At 40.6% G+C, this 16,265-nt stretch overlaps 2 protein-coding genes across 2 annotated transcripts; both read right to left on the bottom strand.

Moving 5' to 3' along the window:
- Window positions 1–36: 36 nt before the first annotated feature.
- Window positions 37–2,225, bottom strand: LOC143860508 (putative pentatricopeptide repeat-containing protein At5g52630). The gene has a single exon (XM_077371192.1). It carries the CDS (start codon window positions 1,954–1,956, stop codon window positions 127–129), a length of 1,830 nt encoding a protein of 609 aa, XP_077227307.1. The 5' UTR covers window positions 1,957–2,225; the 3' UTR covers window positions 37–126.
- A 2,908-nt stretch (window positions 2,226–5,133) lies between these two features.
- Window positions 5,134–8,197, bottom strand: LOC143860503 (delta-latroinsectotoxin-Lt1a protein). Its single transcript, XM_077371186.1, has 3 exons — window positions 7,610–8,197; window positions 6,447–6,632; window positions 5,134–5,612 (listed from the first exon to the last, which is right to left on the bottom strand). Exons 1-3 carry the CDS (start codon window positions 8,117–8,119, stop codon window positions 5,316–5,318), a joined length of 993 nt encoding a protein of 330 aa, XP_077227301.1. The 5' UTR covers window positions 8,120–8,197; the 3' UTR covers window positions 5,134–5,315.
- Between the last annotated feature and the right edge of the window lie 8,068 nt (window positions 8,198–16,265).

Raw genomic sequence — 16,265 nt, 5'->3', positions numbered from 1 at the left:
CCTTTTCCCAGTTTGAACACTACAGATTGATAATGTAAATAAAATTCCAGATTTAAATATCAGAGGGTTGGTTTCAAAATTGCTCCTTTATTTCCCTTAAAGGGGATCCAATATATGACAATCCCATCACCAATAGTCGCCGCAGGAGCATGCTCCAGCCTCAAAGCGGTGGAATCGATTGTTATCCCTAAGGACAATAGTCCTTGCTGCACACTTTGATACAAACTTGATTGCCGTATGACAGTCTCCACACACGCGCAAGTTTTTCATGACCCGAATCGGCCTTTCGGGAGCGAAGGCGACGAGCCCAAATGCAATTGCCAACCTCTCACTATGATACTTGATTGCCCGCTGCTTCTCCTCACCATCCAAATCATGCAAAACAAAAGTTGTATCAGCAATGTACCCTGCCCGCTCCATTTCCTCCCCTAAATCTTTCAATTTTTTATATATCTCTTTAGTCAATGGATGAGATAAATCCCCAGATGCAAAGGTGTGAACCCTATTGCCCTCCTCAACCCAACTCAAACCAGTCTCCTTTTTCAAGCCTCGGTCCCTCATCATCTTTCTCGCCCTTGCAGCCTCTTCAAATTTCCCAGCGGCCGCATAAGCATTTGACAATAACATGTGCATTCCAGTGCTCACAGTACCCAACTCGAAAAGCCTTTTGGCCGCAAAAGTGGCAGTCTCTGTGTCACCGTGAATACGGCAGCCAGTCAACAATGCACCCCACACTGATTCTGTGGGCTCCATTGGCATCGACTCTATAAACCCAACAGCCTCAGGCAATTTTCCTGCACGGCCAAGCAAGTCCACCATACAGGCGTAATGCTGAGCCCCAGGTTCGATCCCATGTTCATGCATCTGCCCAAAGTAAAATTCACCCTCTTTGACTAGCCCAGCATGACTACAACCAGAGAGCACACACAAAAAAGTAATGAAATTCGGTTGAACTCCAATGACCCCCATCCGTCTGAACAGTTCAAATGCTTTCTGCGTATGTCCATGCTGTGCACACGCAATTAGCATTGAATTCCATGCACCGAGATTTCTACTGGGCATTTCTTCAAACACACGATCAGCTTCGTCGAAAACCCCACACTTTGAATACAAAGAAATCAAAGAACTTCCCACAAAACTCGAGGAATCAAAACTAGTCTTCACACATAGGCAATGTACTTGCGACCCCAATTCGAGAAGAGTCAAATGGCCACAAACCCGAATCACGCTCGAGAAAGTGAAATCATTAACATCCAAATCCGCAATCAAAGCCAATTTAAAAAGCCTCAAAGCCTCTTCATCTTCACCCAATTGGGCATAACCGTAAATCATTCCACTCCAAGAAACCACATTTCTCTCAGGCATTTCATCAAACACCCGACGAGCATCATGAATTTCTCCACATTTCGCGTACATATCGACCAACGAGCTACCCACAAAGACATCCGAATCGAAACCCGTCTTCACCGTAAGGGAATGAATCGATCGGCCTGACCCAATACTCGATAGGATGGCGCAGGATTTTGTTGCGCTGGGGAAAATATGGTCATCAGGTCTGATCCCATTTTCAATCATCCGACGGAAGAATTCAAGGGAGAGATTTGGGAGCTCGTTCTGCGCAAAAGAAGAGATTACAGAGCTCCATGATGTGGAGAATTTGTGGGGAATTTCGTCGAACACTTGGCGGGCATCATTAGGACGTTGGCATTTTGAATAGAAGTTAATGAGGTGGTTTGAAAGGAGGGTGACTTTTTGTACGCCGGATTTGATAACGTGCGCATGGAGTTGTTGGCCTTTGGGTAGGGATCTAGAGGAAGAGAGAGATTGGAGGAGAAGACAGAGATTGCGGTAGTTTTGATCGAAATTGATTGGATTGGAGGGGTTTTGTGAGATATTTGGAATGAGATTAGGGTTTGAAGAAGGTTGGAGGGATTTTTTGGGGATTTGAAGGAGCATCAGGGCTAGGGTTTTGAAATTGAATTTTGGAACTTCATTTTTTTCTGGGTGATAAAATTAAGGGAAATGAAGACGGGCTTGTGTCAATGTTGTCCCAAACAGCTTTTCTAACGTTGCCAAGTGTACTAAAGAAAATTAGGGGTGTATTTGTCATTTTATTAAAAAGATAGAGGAAACGAGTAACATGCACTACTATGTTTTGATTGCTGCACTAACTCACCTTGTCCTTTTCTTTTTTAAAACTGCTCCCTAGAGATTTTGGGGAATTACAAAGTTGATGGCAAATAGGCTAAAAAGGATCATGGGGAAGATTATATGTCCTTCCCATCAGCTTTCATTAAAGGTAGATTAATCCAAGACAACATCCTTCTATCCCACGATCTTTGCCACAATGTTCATCGGAAGGGCACAAAAAATGCAATGTGTGTCAAAATGGACCTAAGAAAGGCTTTTGATAGCATCACGCACGACTCCCTCCTTGAATTCTTAAAGAAGATTGGTTTCAATGAAGTGTGGTGTAGGTGGGTTCATCAATGCATCACAACTCCCACATTCTCTGTGTTAGTAAATGGCTCTCTGAAAGGATACTTTCAGTCCTCAAATGGTATCTGACAAGGGGACCCTTTATCACCTCTCCTATTTGGCATAGTGATGGAGATGTTATCCGTTACTCTTGAAAGGTCTCACCTGTCATCGAATAGATGCTCTCCCTTCGCCAGAAAGAATATCAGAATATCCCACCTACTCTTTGCTGACGATGTTATGATTTTCTCCTCTGCTTCCATGGAAGCAGTAAAGGAAGTTAACAGATGTATGGAGTATTTCCATGATTGCACTGGTTTGGATGTTAACCTCAACAAATGCGAAATTTTCTTTGCTGAGGTAGATGGCTCAAACCGTCGAATAATTTGTAGGGCGCTTTAGATAAATGAAGGAAAACTTCCTATAAGGTATCTGGGTCTACCACTTTTCTCCTCCAGAATAACATTTCAAGACTGTCAACCCTTGATCTCTAAAGTGAGGAAAAAGATTACTCTATGGTCCAACAGATCCCTCTCGAGAGCAAGTCGAATTGAATTAATCAAAATTGTGCTGAATTCCCTTCAGTTGTACTAGTCTTCTGCTTTTTGTATCCCAATTGGTGTACTGGACTCTATTGAGAGAATATTTCGTGATTTCCTTTGGGTTGGATCCTCTCTTCCAAAAGATACCACCAAATTGCTTGGGAAGCGCTATGTAAGCCAAAATCTGAAGGTGGAGTTAGCATCCGGAGGCTCACTGATATAAATAAGGCTGCTCAGCTCAAACTATTCTGGCACATTATTCAGCAAAGGAATACTCCTTGGGTGAAATGGTTCTATGAGAAGTATGTAAAGAAGAAAAACATTTGGTTAATGAACATGCCCTCTAAACCATCGTGGGTTGCAAGAAGCATCTTCAAAGTGAGAACTGAGGCAAAAAATCATATCCGTTATGCCATTGGCTCTGGGCAAGACATAAATTTCTAGGAACAATCCTGGCATCCAAATGGTCCCATTGATTACCAAATCCCTGTGGGGAGATCCCTCACCAACATTCCCAGACAGTCTACCATTGCAGAACTAAGAAGCAACGGCATCTGGGATCTTACCCTGATGGATCCTCCCTATAATCACTCGAAAATTCTGAAAGAAGGAATATATCTCCAATCCTCCACAGAAAACTACCCCATATGGAAACTGGAAAACAGTGGCATATTCTCTTTTCGCAGTGCCTGGGATCAAATTAGACCAAAATCTCCAAAAATTGTTTGGGCAAATACAATATGGTTCCCTGGCCATATCCCTAGACACAGCCTCATAGCTTGGCAAGCTCTGCAAGGTAAGCTCAGCACATCTGGTCGCTTGTTTTTTCTTGGTACCAACAGAGATTCGAGATGTGTCCTATGTAAGCAAGTTCAGGAAACTCATGATCATCTATTCTTCCATTGTTCTTTTTCTTCTTGGATCTGGAGAACCATTCTCTGGAGGTTTTCCCACAGGAGGAACCCTGCAAGCACTCTTCTGGCTGAGGAGGAATGGGTTAGATGCACTCATAGAGGAAGGGGGCAATCTGCAATAGCAATGAAAATTGCATTTTCTGCTACCATCTATGGCATCTGGCTGGAATGCAACACAAGAATTTTTGAGAAAAGAGAGACGCACAATCAGATTATACTCACGCATATCCTCTCCCTTATCAAAGTCAGAACACTTAATCTGAATCTCAATGGCATTGAATCTGATAGAAACAATCAGATTGCAATGAACCTGAATATCCCACTGTTTCAGAAAGAGGAGCTTATTCAAACTTGTAGCTAGGTTCCTCCTGAAGGGAACTCAGTTAAACTGAATACAGACGCATTCATCTCAGAAGACAGAGCTTCAATAGTGGGGATTTTCCGAGATTGCAAGGGTATCCCCTCAATCCTATACTCACTAGACATAAAAGCCTGCTCCATCAATGACCTTGAACTCGAAGCTATAGCTCATGGCCTCAAAATTGCTTCCTCCCAAGGGATCCAGCACCTCTGGATTGAAACAGACTCAAAAAATGCTAAGAATATAATTTTAGGAAATCCAACCTGCTCTTAGCGCAAAATTCAAACTCTTGAATTTATCAAAAAAGTCCTAGCCTCACTATCCTCTTGGAATTTATCCCACATCTGGCGTGAAGCAAATAGGGCCGCAGATTTTCTATCTAAAGTTGATTGCCCCTGTAAAGGTTCTTGCATGACCTCTGTGGATTGCCCTTCTCCCCTTCTGTCCTTTCTTGAGGAAGATAGGGGGAACTTTGTATGCTGATGTGAAGTCTTATATTCGATTCTAAGTTAGCTGCTCGGAAGGCAAGTTTCTTCATTCCGGATCGGTCTAGCCGCTGCCTTGCTTTTCTGAGTAGTACCCCATTCCTGTGGTTGCTGATTATTCTTGTGGACATCGCCCCTGGCTTTAGGGATAGTTTACTTTAGATGCTCCGATCTATTTTCATGTTGTATTTTTTGGGTTTTTTTGTTAAGGGGCCCTTCTTGGATTGCCCCCCTAAAATTGTTGGCTTTCGAGCCCTCCTTAGTGTACTTTTTGCCATTTTTATGAATTCTGGTTGGGGCCTGCCTAACCCCTGCTTACCCATCAAAAAAGAAAAAAAAAGGGAATTAAAAGTTATAACACAGCCAATTAGAAAATGACCAAAACGCCCTCACTATCTTTCAAAACAATAGCTACACTCACTATTTATTTAACTACCATTTCTAGTATCAAACTTTTACAGAATATCCAAAATACCCCTAACGTGATAAATACTTGTTTTTGTTGCACTCTCACTCTCACGTAGAAAATAAAAACTCATGTATATGAAATAGTACTGCAGGTGCTATTGTACGCTTGGGTGTGGTGTTTCAAATCGTATGCACCATCAAGGACTAAAAGGCAATGGGCATTATGCCGAAACTTTGGTCTAATGAGGCTCCAAACCACCGGAATGTTGGAACTCAACCTCACATGGATCATCAAAGGGAGTCCCTCCCCCGACTCTAGCATGTCTTCCATGCTCTGCCCCGCCCCGTACATTGCTTTAGACTGTACGCCTACGTATAGACGGAACGTCATCGAAGCACCACTCTCTACGTATAATTCCTCACCCTACAAGATCACAACAAAGAAAACACAAAAGGGAAAATTACTTTCTTACTTTTATAAACCTTGTTTAGGTTAGGTGTAATTATCTTATATCAAAAATTTGGTGTGAGTGGTTTTAAAAAATTACAATGTGTAGGGCATGTTTGGCGACTGTGAAGAAGAAATCCATGGAATTTTGTGTTACCAGAGAGAGAAGAAAAGGAGGGGAGTGAAGAGATCTTGGGAAGAGGCTAAAAATGAGTGAGGGGGATCTTAGGAAGGGGATAAAAAGAAGAAGAAAATAAGTACCTACTTTCAATAGGAACTCTTTACCCGATTTTTAGCCCTTCTTTTGCTCAGACCTCTCAATTCTTTCTCACACAATTGGCCTTATAAATACTCAATGGAATGTTTTTCAAGGTTGCCAAACAATGCCTGTAGGGAAAAACTTTTTCAGAGTTTCTTATTTTCTATTGTTTGATAACACAAAATATTATATATCTGGAACTAGCGTGGTGTAAGTTTTATTTAGAGGGACCTTCAATTTAGGATTTTATCTCTCTAAATAAGCCAAAACTATACCATTTTCCATCTAAATCGTGGAAAGCAAAAAATATTCCTAAGGCTATGTTTCTTTTGATGTAAGATGGGTGTAAAACAAAATTTACCCTATTTTTAAGTGGAATAATAAATGTAAATTTTGTCTCACGCCCATTTTACGTCGAAAGAAACATAACCCAAGAGAAAAAATATTCCTAGAAATTAGTTTCTTAAAATCCAAAATAGGCCTTAGTGGTCTCCATGTGTCATTCCATCTAAGCGGTTATTAGAAGATAAATATAAAAATAATAATTTTACTTGCGAGCTTGCGAACTTGAGGCGTCCAAAGGCCATGTCGATAATTGGGGATCGAATCTGAAGTGCAAATAGCTTAGATCTGTTATCAACCTCGAGATCAATGGAACAATTGCAGGTTAAGATTTTGGTGGTAACACCGGAGGCATCGATCCCTTCACCGAGCCCGAATTGTCGAACGCCCGCCATCTGCAACCACAAATCTTGAGAAGAAAGAAGATGGACCCCATTCAAGGGTCTGAGAACCCTTAAGTAACAATCATGCATAGGGTAAGGACCTCTTTGATTCCCCCAAAATTGATACTTAATTGCAAATAATATTAATTTAAGGGAAGTGATATATCCGCCCCTTTTTTTTTACTTGGGACACCTAGCTCCAGTGTATCTATGACTGCTGATGGGCTGATGTACTTCACGTGGGAAGGATTCAACAGGCCTGATTTCCCCATTCACTGGAGTTGGCTGTCCCATGTAAAGAGAAGGGGCGAATTTTTCATTTCCCTTGTTTTAATTTAGGGAAATGTACCTGCCTAGTTGGGACAGCTCCCTCTAGCGTATTTAATTATGACTACGCTTTTACACTACAGGGACTGTCCCAAGTTAAAAAGAGGGGAGAATATTTCACTCCCCTTAATCTGATTTGCAAATGAGATATTAAGGCCTCTTTGGGAACCATTGATTGTGGAGCTCTGTTGGATTCGGATACCTCTAAAAAATCTTTTGCATTTTATACGTGATCTAGACCATTCATTTGTTGTACATGTAATGACCCAAAAAATCACACCTATCTGATGACCCCAATCATTAAATTAACGGCTTGGATATGAACAAGGAAGGAAAAAAAATAAGGGCCCTCGGATTAAGGATCTGGATTATGATCGAACTGTTAGAAACACTCAAAGTCAGTGATGGTCACGCTATGCCATCTATAAAATAGGGTCCTCTCATGAAGGATCTAGATTACGCCCAACATCACCACTACGATATTTTGATGGCACTCCTCACTTTATTAAAAAGTATAGTATTGCCAGCACCATAGGATGATCCAAACCATCCATTAGACGGGACACATCCTAAATAGGCTGTGCTATGTTGATCCTAACCCTCCGATCTATAGTGGGTTAGGATATTAGAGGGTTGATCATATAAGAGGAAAGAAGGCATACCTTAACAGACATTTTGGGAGGAGGGGGCTTTGTGACAAGGAAGAAAACAAGCAAAGCTACACCGAGACTCACCACAAGCCTCCATACGATCTGAAAAGAAACACAAACGCAAGAAGAAGAGTACCCAAATGATAAAAACTCAATCCCACCTTTACCATCCCCCTCCCCCACATCTTCCTCCTCTTCCTCTCCACCATATTGAGGACAGTTCTCTCCCCCACTCTCAGTGACATTGCCATGGCTTTGGAGATCATAAGCTATCTTCTTCTCATGAAGGAATGAATTGTTGGAACCTCGAGAGGAAGAGTAACGGGAGAGAGTAAAACGAGAGGCTTCTTGGGATCTGTTTGTAGTGTTGGGGAAAGGAGAAAGCAGAGCTGAATCATGGTTTCTACAATCGCTACTGTTTGCATGAGAGATAGTGGATGGACTCTGTACGTAGTAGACTGCACATGGGTAGGAATTGAATAGAGCTTCTTGTTCTTCTCCATCACTTCTTTGGTTTGCCATGTAGAGAGAATGAGAGAGAGGGCGAGTTGGGGAGGTTTTTAAACGGGAAAAGAAAGAGGGTGTGGGTGTTTTTTAAACATAGAGAGAGGTAATATTCTTTCATTTTACAGAAAAGTGGGCCAGAGACATTCTCTAATGTGATGAGTGGGTGCCAATACCACTTTCCTATATGTTTACTGTTATAATTATGTACGTAATATACACTATAGAAGGACATCATTCATGTCATGTGCGAGATTTACGGGAAGGACTTTTCGTATCACTTTCGACCGAACGGTCTATTTAGCTTTTGACGATAGAGAGATAGCAAGAGAATTAAGGGTGTCAATTTTGGCTCGGGCTCGGAAGCTCGCTTGAGCTCGGCTCGAATCCTTAACTAGCCGAGCCGAGCCCGATTTAGGCCAGGCTCGGCTCGGCTCGGCTCGTTAAGGCTCATTAAGAATTTAATATATTTAAATATATATATTATATAATAATATATATACTAAAAGGGTTATCTAAGAGTGAAAGGGGGAGGCAAAATATGTCACTTCATTTTTGGAACCCCATTTGTTACTAGGACCACCCCCCATAGTGTAAAAAAAGTGGTCAAATTACACTAGATAGGGCTGTCCAGGGAAGATGAGGGGTGTGAACTTAATATAACCCGAGCTCGGTAACGCTCGCGAGCTTGGCAGAGCCGAGCTTGGTTCGAGCCCAAGCCGAGCTTTTGAGCTTAACGAGCCGAGCTGAGCTTAGCCAAGCTCGACTCGGCTCGTTTACACCCCTAAAGAGAATGATTGAAAAGTTCACATGCTTTTGCACAAAAAAAAGGGATTTAGCAAAGACTTCCACTACCTCTCTTTATCTATCCTCTCTTTATCTATCCAAAAGAGATTTAATCAATGGAAAAGCTACAGAGAATGGGTGGAAGCAGCCAAAACAAGGGGAGGAAATCAAATAGAGTGCACCCCTTGCTTAGGAGTTAGGACATTTTTTCTTGTTTTTTTTATAGGGAACCCGATCCTGATAAAAGATCTGGACCATTGAAGTGGTGGGCCCTCATCGGATCATATGGAGCCCATAATCCAAGAATCGCATAATTGGACGTACGATCTTTAACTTTCCACTTAAATGGGTTGTCGTCAATGAGTCAAGATTTCAATCAACAGTCCACATTCAGTGCATAAAATTAATCAGGTTAGATGGTTAAGATCATCTAATCAATTTGATTATTGGCCATGGCCCACCCAAATGATGCTCATCAAGCAATCCATATCATAGATGTGGACTTCAGATGCACATTTACCTTATTAGAGGCACCATTGGGGACTCTCTCTCTCTCTCTCTCTAAAAATCATGAATCTGGACAAAATGATTAGAGGCAATTTTCTTTTAAAAGGAAAGTCTTTGAGAGGTGCTTGCCACTGAATTTGCTTCCTTTCTAAGAGTGCCCATGGAGTAGGGTTGTATGAAGTATGGACACATCTATTATTTTAGCCTCCCATACTTATGGTAATGATGGCACAGCTGGATAGATAAAGAGATTAATAGATTGCATAACTTTGGTATTCTTGTTTGCATGTGGGGAAAATACTTGAATTTTTTTTTCATGGAAAATGAATTTTCCAATGAAATATTTTTTCCAAAATCATTTTACTCTGATTTTCAAATACCTGCTAGACCTTCGAAATTTATTTTTCAGGGAATATTATTTCTATAGAAAATATTAAGAGTTTGGTATATGAAAAAAAATTATAATGTGCTACTATTAGTCGGAAGCTTGTACAATGCAATCAAGCACAAGCTATTACCAAGAGGGACCCACCTTTGGCTTATCTAGACCGTTGAAATGATAAGACCTAAGTTAGGTCTCCAATGGCCCAAAAATTCTAGGCTCTGTTGACAAGAAAACGAAGATGGCGGAAAAGGACTTGGCTTACACCGTGGGGAGATTTCACTATTTCCATAGCTGTGTATTATTTCTGTTTTTCTAAGTTCTTTGGTTCAACTGTTTCCTAAGTTTCTAACTAATCTATACAATCTAACTATGATGAGATACACTACTTTCCTAATTATTCTGGTGTTATCCAAATAGGCTCTTAATCTACATTTGACTTATTTTGATGGTATTTTGTATTTGTTTTATAGGGTTTTTTTTTTTTTTTGTTATTTTTATGGAGGAAGATGGGTGCTTAGAGGAATTGCTTGTGTTTGTGATAATTAATTTTAAGGTTTGATTGCTTTCCTGCTATTTTTTTGTCCTCACTTTTGAATCCCAACTTCCTTGTGGACTTACCAGAGATGATCAAATTGCAATATTGGGAGTTGCTTTCTTTGACTCTCTAGAATAGAATGATATGATTCGACCATAGCAAAGTTATTTTCCATTGATTGGTTTTCAAGATCAAAGTTTCCCTTTTTCTCTTAGAAAATGTTAACTGCTTCACCGTGATAATAAAAAAATTTCACAATGGTCTCTTACATTGTCATTGCCTCATCTCCAACTTCTTGCTCCCATGTTCACAAAATGCTTGTAATAGATTAGGGAAATGATAAATGTGCCCATTTTCATCACTTGGGACACCTAGCTGCATTGTATGTGGCAATCAGGTCACTTCATTCCTTAAATGTGGAGTACGTCAGCCCCTTTGCAGTCATATATACACTGTAGCTGTAGCTGGGTGTCCCAAGTAATGAAAAGGGGCACATTTATCATTACCCATAGATTATCCCCATTAGAATGTATGGGATATTATGAGGTCTGATTTCATTTGATTGGGTGGTAGATTAAGTATTAGGGTTAGGTTAGGTAATTGTATTAGATTAAGATTTGTTACTAATCTAAATCTCCTTCCATGTTTATCTTTATGTGCTCTATATAACCCTTTCCGTGATTAATAGAAATCGTCCAAGTTTAGTGAAATTTCTTAACTTGTCATGGTATCAAAGCAGGTCGATTTGACCACGCACTAAACACAACGCTAGCAAACTAATACTCTGGCGACCGGCAAATCTAGCTGTCCAGTCGGCCACCACCATCTTCTCCACCACAACGGCAGATCCTACCCTTACCCAATACCACCATTTTTCTCACGATCTCTTGTTTCCCTCCAAAATGGCCACAGTCTCCTCCTTCACCATCACTCTTCATGGATAAGAAGCAACTGCTTTTCGAGACTCATGCACCCCTTGTTTCTCTCTTATCTGTAATTGCAGATCCTATCTTACCATATCTTCTCACTTTCCTAACATGAGGCTCGGATTCCGTAATCAGAAGTTAGTATTGTTGGCCTTTCTCCCGAAATCTGCCCCGTCTCTGCCATGGCCTCTGTCAACAGTGAGAGCAAGCCTGCACTGCGATCTCCATTCCACTGGCGAAGCCAAGCTCCGCGATCTTCACCAAGCTCGCGCAACAATCTCCCTCCACCTGCAAAGCCAAGCCCGTTGAGAAACCTTCCGCTTGTGATTCTTTTCTCCGGAATTTTCATTTTCCTCCTTCCGTGCTTAGCACTTTTTCATTGAGTCCTTTTTCTAGGGAAATGATATCCCCCCTCCTTACGGATAAAACCCCCCTCTAACGTAATTCGTTAAGTTTTAAAGGCAAATAAAAACATTAAAGGGGGTGAATTTATCCGCAAGAGATTGCATTGCAAAATTCTCTGTTTGTTCGGGCCTTGAAGTAAATAAATCAAAGAGTGAAATTTTTTTCTCCAAAGGCCAAAATTGCTTCAAGAATATGATCATAAACACTCTTAACATTTCTGAGGGTGAACTTCCAATCAAGTACTTGGGGCTCCCCCTAATTACAACAAGGCTTTCTTCATCAGATTGCATCCCCCTCCTCTCAAAAATTCGGAAAAGAATCTCAACCTGGTCTTCCAAGATGTTGACTCGATCAGGCAGACTTGAACTTACTCGCTCTGTTCTGAACTCTTTCAACCTTTTTTGGGGAGGTTCAGAAATCAGAAATTCATATCACATGGTGAACTGGGCTTCTCTCTGCACTCCAAAAGCTGAAGGGGGGTTAGGAATTTGAAGGCTTCAAGGCATCAGCGAAGCTTGTAAACTTAAGCAGCTATGGACATTATCAATGACACAAACTCTGTGGTCAAATTGGTTCAAGGCCTAATGTATCAGGAGAAGGAATTTCTGGACTCTCAAGCCTCCTCAAAAAATGTCTAGGGGAGCTCAAATTGTCTTAAGTTCTAGAGAGAAAGCAAAAAATCTTATCTGCTACACAGTCGATGATGGAGTCGGGATTGACCCCCTCCGTGATCTCTATCTAGGAAGAAGGATCTTCAAAGCTTCATCCAATAACGTCCATATCAATGAAATATTCACAGAAGGAAATTGGAACAGAGATATCATAAACTGCCTTCCTGGGTTCCTTCCTCTGCTTGAAAAGGTAATTCATATTCCTGGTTCAGGAAATCATGCTATCTGGAATTCCAATCCTGATGGGTCTTTCACCATTAAAACTGCTTGGGAATCCCTTCGTAACCACCATTCTAGAGTTCCTTGGTTCAAAAGTATCCGGTACCATGGCCATATTCAGAAGCACAGCTTTGTAGGATGGCAAGCCATCCTTAACAAGCTAAGTACTAGAGATAAGCTGTCCTACCAGGGGCCCTCCAGAGACATTCACTGTCCATTATTTTTGGTTGAAAGGGAAGACACAAACCATTTGTTCTTTAAATGTGCCTACTCAGCTTGGATTTGGAGATTCGTTCTATGGAGATTCAGCTATAAGAGGAAACCCCTTCATTCTTTACAATTGGAAGAAGAATGGATCAGGCAAACCACAGGGGGAAAAACCCAATCAGCAACTGGTCTCCGGATTGCTTTCAATGCCTCCATCTATCACATTTGGACAGAACGAAACAGGAGAATTCATGAACAAAAATTCCAGCACAAGAAATCAGTCCTCAATGAAATTCTCCTTATTATCAGATCAAGGTGCATTCATCTGGGTCTAAACGACCTCCCTTCCTCCACAGCCTATTCCCTCTGTCAGAACCTTCAGCTCCCTCTTTTTGTGAATGTCATTGGTCCAAAATACTGTCATTGGTCCCCTCCAGAAACAAGCTGGTGTAAACTAAATTCTGATGCTGCTTTGGTAGGAGACCTTGCTGCTATTGGAGGGTTACTGAGAGATAACTCTGGAGAGCCCTTAACTGCCTTCTCCATTAACATTGCTGCTGCTATAATCCAAGAACTAGAAATCGATGCAATATTCTATGGTATTAAGCTGGCAAGGGAAAAAAAACATAACAAATCTTTGGATCGAATCTGATTCCCTCCTTGCAGTTAACACCATTAGCGGCCTCATTCCCTGCATTTGGAAGAAAAAACACATACTGCACCAGATAAAATCTGAACTAGGATCTTTTCAGAACTGGATCATATCCCATACATGGAGAGAAGCGAATAGAGGTGCTGATTTCCTCTCCAAGCATGATTGCCCGATCAAAGGAAAAGACATCCCCAAGCAAAGCCTTCCAAAGGATCTTTTATCCATCTCCATTGAAGATTTCTCTGGAAAAATATATATTAGATATTGATGTTTTCAGGATCTTCCCCTGGATTAGAAGCTCTCTTGATATTATGCCCCTTTAGTTATTTTTCTGCTTCTCTTCAATGTATTTTCAAGGGAGTGTGTTCCCTTCATTCTGGCTATTTTTTAGCTCTCTCATTGTAATCCTTTTGTGTTTTATATGGTATCTGGTTGGGGTCTTGCCTAACCCCATTTACCTACCAAAAAAAAAAAAATTATCCGCAAGCAATGAACCATTCTCACAGAAACCGTTGAGAGGGGAGAGAGGGTGGGGGGATATCATTCCCCTTTTTCTATTTCACTTTTGTTTCAAAGAGTCATATGTATTTATGACCCATAAAATAGGCCAATCAATAATGATGATGTTGTAGAGAGTTTATATCATCCCATGGGAAGGAGCCAAACATCTCTATATAAGGAAAAAAAATTGCACATCCTTGTCTTAACCTTTATGCAACCTTGTTCCGTCCTCAGCATGATTCTTACCCCTTAAAGTTATAATAGCACCCATTCCTTTCCATTATTTTCTCCCAAAAATTCCAATTATATCTAGGACTCCTCATTCCTTTTGTTATACACATCTCTGAATTCAATATGCAAGCCCCTGAAAGAAGTCATGTATTGGCTAACATCAATGATATTTGCCCTCATTTTATTCTAGCAGCTCACCATCGTTGCTTCCCTCCCTTGCTTTCTCTTTTAATTTATTTATTATTTTTATCAAATTATCATTCTAGTCTATTTCACTTGAGGTGCGTGCCTGAAAGAAATATCACTCTACTCAGTTGAGGTGCATCCGTTCCTAGCTTGGGGTGCGTGCCTGGGAGCTGTTTCTAATTCCATGATGATCACTATCAAAAGCCGACCCATGATATCTTACCCATCGAGGCTCATTCTTTCCCATTCCAGCGTTGATCCACTGTGAGCTACTTCCAAAAGGATCGGTAATCAAAATCGGCCTATGAACTCGCCCATCAAGGCTCAAGTAAAATCCCGTTCATTGAAGAAATGGTCTACTATGACCTGTTGGATTTTGGATGCGCATATAGTCTTATCTACATATGATCAAAAATGCAAACAATGACTTCAAATAATTTCATACCTTAGTTAATGGATTCCAAAGTGGATTTAATGACCCATTTACAGATAAGATAAACATAAAATAATATTATTTATAAGAGGAGTGGGAAAGTGAAGGGAAGATTTTTTGGTGAGAGGCATATCAAACAATTTAGCATTACTCTTATAATTTAGCCACCTCAATCAGTTCTTTGAGTATTAGGTGAGAGGTGACTCCGATTATTTTTGCAAAAGTAGCGAGGGGTCTCAAACAATTTAGCTGGCTTGAACAATAACAAACAGTTTAGCCATATAATGTTGAGAAAATCTGCGGAGCAAATCCAATCTGATCATGCACAGATAAAGGTAAAAGTAAACACAAGCTACAAGATAAACACTGAAAATTACATAGTTCACCCAAGATGCCTATGTTCATAGGTGAGAATACAATCTTCCACTATGAGAAAACGAAATTATAAGGATTCAAATGGGATTAACACGCAATTCTTTCCCCTGCCCTCTCAACCAAGGTTTTAAATTCCGGTTTCGGCCAGCACAGAAACGGAAACATTTCGGTTTCGGTGGAAATTTCGTTGGAAAACTTGTAAATTCACGGAAAGGTATGGAAACATTTGCAAATGAAGAAGAATTTTAATCGTTTAACAAAACATATGCAAATGGTGAAATTTTAAGATGAAACTCTGGAAAATGCAAGAATACCATAAGATCAAATATGATGACACCATATATAAATATTTCTTGGATCGAAGGGTCTGTAACCATTCTTTGTTGAGCCTCACCAAGGATTTATTCTCAAAGAGAGAGAGGAGAAATCACTGGTTGTGAGAATAATCCAGGTGGGGCCTACCTTTTGTTCAAAGATCTAAACAATTAACTTGGTAGAGAGAGAGAGAGAGGCGAATCTCTCAGCCACCAAAAATTATTTATCATCAAGGGTTTTGTAAAACTTGGCAGGCCCCGGCCGGGGCACTCGTTTAGGTGCATTGAAAATGTAAATATACACATTATTTGAGAAAAAAGACTCAAAAACTATGCAAAATTCTTAATCCTTATGTAAATTTATTGTAAATTTACATTTTCGATGCACCTTAACAAAACCCTATCATCAAAGCATGAAAATAATAAACAAGCCCCGGCCCATGTCTGCCTCACGGACGTGATCAACTCCGCTGATTTGACCAGCGACCAAAAGTCCCACCAATTGCCTATGAAAACAATTAGATCACACCATTCTACCCATTGGATCCACCGTATAAGGTTCCATAAAGAAGAGATAAACCGTTGATCTTTGCAATGCTTTTATCTTACTCAAGGAGAGTCCAATCCGCATAGAATCAAGCCTTGCTTCATGACAACATATAGATCAACGATCTCGATTACTCGTATTTGGAATCCCAAAATCAGTCTCGAGGGCGTGTTCGGCAACGGGCTCATTTCCATTTTATTGCTTAGAACTTACAAGATCCAAAAAAAAGCTAAAAAATTGGGTCTAGGGCGATGATATTTTCATCCCCTTGAAGTACGCATTCG

The sequence above is a fragment of the Tasmannia lanceolata genome, unplaced genomic scaffold (assembly GCF_043159265.1).
Source record: "Tasmannia lanceolata isolate RefF3 unplaced genomic scaffold, GAP_Taslan_0.1 ptg000003l, whole genome shotgun sequence".
Lineage (NCBI taxonomy): Eukaryota > Viridiplantae > Streptophyta > Magnoliopsida > Canellales > Winteraceae > Tasmannia > Tasmannia lanceolata.
Note: the sequence above shows the minus strand (reverse complement) of the source record. Positions and strands in the feature narration are given on the sequence as shown.

Bases quoted from the DNA above. Each gene is read 5' to 3' on its own strand.
- LOC143860508 (XM_077371192.1), bottom strand. From the start codon at position 1,956: ATGCTCCTTCAAATCCCCAAAAAATCCCTCCAACCTTCTTCAAACCCT.
- LOC143860503 (XM_077371186.1), bottom strand. From the start codon at position 8,119: ATGGCAAACCAAAGAAGTGATGGAGAAGAACAAGAAGCTCTATTCAAT. The intron at 6,633-7,609 runs GTATGCCTTCTT...TTGTGGTTGCAG, and splicing joins CTCCCAAAATGTCTGTTAAG to ATGGCGGGCGTTCGACAATT. The intron at 5,613-6,446 runs GTAAAATTATTA...GTGATCTTGTAG, and splicing joins TCAAGTTCGCAAGCTCGCAA to GGTGAGGAATTATACGTAGA.